Genomic DNA, 6,002 nt, shown 5'->3' on the forward strand with positions numbered 1-6,002 from the left:
AAATTATAAAATATAAACGAATCTTAAAATAGTTTTTTTACTCTGAAGGCTTTAAAACGATAGATGTAAATATCACAAACACGAACCGTTTCATTTCAATACGGCATTACTAATCTTTAATTACATATTTGGTTTCTTATAGGCACAATGGACACCTAATATTTTGACATCTTTGGGTCCTCGCCTGTTTACGCTGACGTCACAGCAGTTTGCCGAAGGGGTGAGTTAAATGTCTTTTAATTTCGTTGGTTAAACACTGATGGTGAATAATAATGCGAGCCTTTGACATGTTACCACAATAATGGGCACGTATAGAAACATTATTGTTTACGAACAATAAGCTCTATCGTCCAATTATAATAAATCATAAAGGAAGTGCTTACGAGCTAGCTAGAGAGCTAACTTCAGGCTAGCTAGTTTGGCAAAACAAGACATTGAAAGCTGGTGATTGTCTTCGTTAAGAATGTTTTTCTCTAATTCTTCGTCGATCAAAAACGTATTTGAGTGAAACAACGATTTCTAGTCAACACGGCAGCATTTGTAAGCTATGTATTGTTTAGCTAATGTAGCTAACCTGTACTTATTAGATATATGGTATTTACAGCGAACAAAGTCTGGCTTTTCATAGATTTTGCTCAACAATTATTATTATTATTATTATTATGGTGTTGATATGTTTAATTGAAAATAATATACCTCGGAACATCGCCACAAAGCTGTGCCTAAAATAAACTAAGGTTGAGAATAATTGTCCCTTCTTAAAAGTATTGTAACACAATTTCAACATTACTGGAGACCTGTGATGTTTATCTAAACTCCATTTATTAATCGATTGTGCTATAAATGTCTCTGAACACTTGCCCAGAGCCAAGGTGACGACCCCCATAAATCATTTTGCATTCGGCTTAACAACACACTTATTTTAAATGTCTCAATCTTTGTGTAAAATTGTGCCTGAAAGATTCTTTCCAAAAGTTGGATGTTTTACTTTGTGAAAAGGTTCATTTGTATGATGCTTCTCCTGAGTAACACGTGTATCACAAAGAAACTATAATAACACAAACTAAGGTGCCTCATCAATATCAATTTCTAAAAGTAATAGTACAGAAAATATCTTTAAGGTAATGTCTTTAATCGGGACAGTCCCTGCCAGGTATAATAATAGTAAATTAATTTTCTTTTTTAATTTGTAAATGGTGGGAAAGTTTACTTTCTCTGTAAGTATAGATTTGCCTGGATGTGTTTAGTCCATAAACTACATATGTATACATTGTTGGCCACATTTATCAGTCAGTTTTGAGTCACATTATAACTTAAATCTAATTTCAGATCAAGGACTGACACATCGGCATCATGTTCCATGGCATACCAGTTACAGGAGGGGTGGGAGGAGGTAAGTCATTCTAATAAATCCAATGTCTTCTAATGATGTATTCAAGTTGTTAAATGATCCTCCTTTCAACAGTAAAGTACAGTTTGTGTCACTCAAAGCATGTCATCCTTTTTTTCCACAGCTCCGGCAAACAAGCCTGAGTTATATGAGGTAAATGTAACAACTTTTATTGTGCTTTATCAATGATTTGGCAAACAGAATTTGAAGCTGTATAAACCCTAGAGCAGCACAATGATTAATGTATTTTAAATGATCTGTAATATATTATTTGTAATTGTTCTGGGGAAAATGTGTTAAACATACAATTGTATGGAGTGTGCTACTCTAAGGCATATGTGTATTAAAACCGTACAAAAAAAGTAATATTCTACTAGTAAATAAATTACAAATCATATATTTTCAGGAGGTGAAATTGTACAAAAATGCAAGAGAACGAGAGAAGTAAGTGTCCTATTTATGACCAATTGCCAGTCTTATCTCAACACAGAGTACCCCAGGGATTCATCATACTGTTGGTGTTGTAACACATTTCTTCCCTGTTTCTGAAGGTATGATAACATGGCAGAGCTGTTTGCTGTTGTCAAGACCCTTCAGGCTCTGGAGAAGGCTTACATCAAAGACTGTGTCACGCCCAATGAGTGAGTTGTATTTGAGTTTATAAGTTGTAGGCCTGCTTTAAATGCTATATGGTTATGTCATTTATAGTGCTGTTGGACTGCTGCTAGATCGCCCCTTGTATACAGGTGTAGTGTTATTCCCATCCTCTTTGTCTTTTTTGAAACGATTAACACCCATCAAATATGGATTGAAGCAGAATATTTAATTAGATACTTTAGTGTATAATGTTCACATTTTGGAAATGTTTTCCTTTTTTAATATAATATTGACTTTTGGGCTTTATAACTCTGTGGAGTCTGGAAATGTTGGGATCACACAAGTTGCAACTCATATGAGGTTTCTATGTTGTTTTTAACGTACAGTATTCTGTTACAGGTATACCGCCTCCTGCTCCAGGCTGCTGGTCCAGTACAAGGCCGCCTTCAAACAGGTGCAGGGCTCTGATGTGGGCTCCATCGATGATTACTGCAGAAAGTACAGAGTGAGTTTTTCTTTTGGAGAGCAGATGATTCAATGAACTATTTAACGTTGTGAACATTTTCACAAATGGGCAATGCAGGTGTTCTACCAATTGCAGTTATATATATATATACTGTATGTTGTTCCTATTATTTTTCTTAGTAGAAATGTTACTTTTTTCTTTTCTTTCATAGCTCGACTGCCCACTAGCCATGGAAAGGATTAAGGAGGACCGGCCAATCACCATCAAGGATGACAAGGGCAACCTGAACCGCTGCATTGCAGATATAGTTTCTGTACGTCCTCTCTGCTCTCGGTCATATTAAACTCCAACAGGAGGCTTATTTTGGAAGTGTGCCATGATAACAAATGTTTGTTTATGAAATGATTTAGTGTTTTCAGCTCAAGCACTCAGTGGTTGAAGTGGTTACACTTAATTTGGCTCATCCAGTCGTATCAACGGCCAGCTTTTATCTACCAATATAATTGGCTGATAGATGGTTGGATTTTAGCAAAGAATGTGCTCTGTTTTTGTCGCTAGTAAAAACCAAAGGATTTCTTGTTGATGAATGTGCAAGTCTCATTGTTCGTCACCTTCTCTTTCAGCTCTTCATCACTGTGATGGACAAGCTCAGACTGGAGATCAGGGCCATGGATGAGGTAAATACAACAGAAAAGTGTAAAAGTGTAACCTTTTAGAAACTACTGTGATACTGATTATTTTCTATTGGTCCAGATCCAGCCAGACCTGAGGGAGCTGATGGAAACCATGAACAGAATGAGCAACATGCCTCCAGACTCAGAGGCTAAGGACAAAGTCAGCCTCTGGTGAGTCTTGACATTTATTCAATTATTTGGTCTCCTTATGAGTAGGTTATGCAAAATGTAATGTTTATTTAGTTGAAGCGTCTTTGCGGTTGAGAAAAACTAAACTGATACCTAATAAATCCCAATAGTAACTGTATATTTACTATGTACATTTTTTTGCTTTTTGTCAAAGAGGTAGTGAACAAGTCAAGACGTGCTTTAATATATTTATGCTAAGGGAGATTATTTTCTTAAATCTAGTTATAAAACTTATTTAATGGATATCAACAAGTGGACAATTTCCTTGACTGCTTGTATAAGTTAAACCAGTAGTGCTAAACGTAGGCCAGTCTGTGATAAGTCTTAACAAATGGTTGTTGTGTTTTCTCCTCAGGCTGGCCACCCTCAGCAGCATGTCGGCCTCAGACGAGTTGGATGATAATCAGGTGCGCCAGATGCTGTTTGATCTGGAGTCGGCCTACAATGCCTTCAACCGCTTCCTCCACTCCTCCTAAAGCCTCGGCCCATCATCGATCCACCTGTCTGAAATTCTGACTCTAATATCTGTTAAGTTAAAAAAAAAACACTCTTCCTTCTCCTTCTGGCTATTGATGGGGGGAGGTTTAGATCTGGACGGGGTCTAGATCTGTCTCACATGACCCCATTTCTTTTCGTATGTTCTTTTTATTCATATTGTGTACTATTCAAACTCCTCGCCTCGTGTACTTCAGTGTCTGGGACATCATGATGCCTGCAGCCTTGCCCCCCAGGCTTAATCTGTGCTGTGAGACACTCCATTGGCCTCTTTTATACCCAAACTTGTGTGAAAAAACCTTTAACATTGGCTGTAAATTCTGCTCTGGACAAAACAGTTTACTTCTAACTTTGTACTATAATATCAAAAAGGTCTAATTTTATACTTTTGCAGAGCACCAACAAAGAAGCATGATACAATTATATCGGGCAAAGTCTGCAGATTAAGAAAAGGTTGCAACAGCCCAAGCCTTTCTCATTGGAAAGATAAATATATTTTTTCTTTCTTTTTGGTACCTTAATTCTATCCACTGCCGGCCACTTAGGGTCAGATTAGAATTTTCTGTTCTGTATTACATTTTGTTTTTCTATCACTTTTAATGCAGGACCTGCGTTAGGTTCTGAAGCTGACATACTTAGTCTCTCAGTTAATAGAAAAGGAATACAGCTTTAATAATGTATGAACTTTAATGTTAAACTGCACTTCAGATTAATACTTATATTGAAATGTTGGTGGAAGAAGTAGTTTGTGTACATTTTCTAGCCCTTTTTTCTGTTAACAAACCTAATCCATATTTCCTTTACAAGTGAGGGCTGGCCACATGAAGTAGGTAAAGCGAGGTGGACACACCCCCTCTTAATTTTGCTTGCTAAATATGTTTCAACCCTCAAACATCATTAGGGAAAACATATTTATTAAGAATTATCATTGTAAATAATAGTTTTGATTTTAAATAAGAGCATGTAACACCTTTTTAGAAATAAAAATGAAAAATCTACCTCCATCTTTGTTGTGTGATTTGTTCAAAGCTTTGTCTTTAGACTGTGTAAAATATTTAACATCTTATGTGACATCTTAAGAAATGTTCCAAGAGGGCAGGTGTCAGGATGTTAAGAAATGTGAAGGGACTAAATAGTACTTGCTGTACGGCTTATTCAACAAGATGTTGTTATTTTTATTATACTGGGCAGCTGTGGCTCTGGAGCAGTTGGCGGTTTGAAACATGGACCCTGCAATTTCCTAGGTCAAGATTCTGAACCACAAATTGCTCCCGATCGCTACGCCGCTAGTGATTGTGTGTGATTTCTTTTCTGTGTCAATGTATGTCTTGGCTTTGGTTGTAAAGTGCTTTGAGTAGTTAATACATTTAGAAAGGCAATATATAAATGTTAACAGTTAACAGTTAACAGTTACCATTTCCATTTTGTTCCTCCTAGAGGGTATTCCAGCAGTTTATTTGAGGAACTTGCCGAACCATGTAAAAAACAAAATTGAAATTGATACAGCAGTGGCTGAGATGACCTGATTTAACCCCAGAAATAATGACTCCTACGTTTCCCATAATTCAACTCAGAAGCAGCTTTTATTAGCAACAGTTTGAAAGTCAGGATTTCATAAAGTCGAAGTCTCCCCAGTGTGCGAAAAATGATACATTCAGTTTGCAAAAGGCAGAACTCATTCGCAAATTGTACGTGTCCGCCATTGTTCGTTTAGAAATGTTAGTTTCGGTTCTGCTTGTCGATTCCTAAGGAAATGCATCTCGCCCCTTTCTGTACAGTTAGACGGGGGCGGGCGGAGCGGGGTGGGAAGTGTAGCACAGTGGCAGGGTTGGGAAGCAAAACTCGGTTCCGAGTAGGAACAAATAACAATTGTCCGGTCCCGGGATTAATAAGAGTTGTGAGGACAGGAGGCGAGGCCGAGCCCCCGAGCACCGCGGACTGCAGCTCTCTCTATGCTCCGTATCAGCTGATCGCTGCACGGTGCCGCTCAGCGTCTCTCTCTCTCTCTCTCTCTCTCTCTCTCTCTCTCTCTCTCTCTCTCTCTCTCTCTCTCTCTCTCTCTCTCTCTCTCTCTCTCTCTCTCTATCTCTCTCTCTCTCTCTCTTTCTACACACAGCGGATCCGCTGCCCGTTAACAGCCTCATCTTTGTCAAACTTTCTTATGTTCTTTCTCTAACACGTAATGAAGGTT

The 6,002-nt window shown here is 37.9% G+C and overlaps 1 protein-coding gene across 1 annotated transcript; it reads left to right on the forward strand.

Moving 5' to 3' along the window:
• The first annotated feature begins 128 nt into the window (after nucleotides 1–128).
• Nucleotides 129–4,809, forward strand: vps28 (VPS28 subunit of ESCRT-I). Its single transcript, XM_034095129.2, has 10 exons — nucleotides 129–220; nucleotides 1,330–1,393; nucleotides 1,515–1,543; nucleotides 1,797–1,834; nucleotides 1,942–2,031; nucleotides 2,387–2,492; nucleotides 2,665–2,766; nucleotides 3,077–3,130; nucleotides 3,207–3,298; nucleotides 3,672–4,809. The coding sequence occupies exons 2-10, from the start codon at nucleotides 1,354–1,356 to the stop codon at nucleotides 3,790–3,792; spliced, it is 672 nt and encodes a 223-aa protein (XP_033951020.1). The 5' UTR covers nucleotides 129–220; nucleotides 1,330–1,353; the 3' UTR covers nucleotides 3,793–4,809.
• The last annotated feature ends 1,193 nt before the right edge of the window (nucleotides 4,810–6,002 follow it).

This window comes from Pseudochaenichthys georgianus, chromosome 11 (assembly GCF_902827115.2).
Source record: "Pseudochaenichthys georgianus chromosome 11, fPseGeo1.2, whole genome shotgun sequence".
NCBI lineage: Eukaryota > Metazoa > Chordata > Actinopteri > Perciformes > Channichthyidae > Pseudochaenichthys > Pseudochaenichthys georgianus.

Excerpts from the sequence above, each read along its gene's own strand:
- vps28 (XM_034095129.2), top strand. The coding sequence starts at position 1,354 with ATGTTCCATGGCATACCAGTTACAGGAGGGGTGGGAGGAG. Across the intron at positions 1,835-1,941 it reads AATGCAAGAGAACGAGAGAA|GTATGATAACATGGCAGAGC; the intron begins GTAAGTGTCCTA and ends CTGTTTCTGAAG. Across the intron at positions 2,767-3,076 it reads GCATTGCAGATATAGTTTCT|CTCTTCATCACTGTGATGGA; the intron begins GTACGTCCTCTC and ends CTTCTCTTTCAG.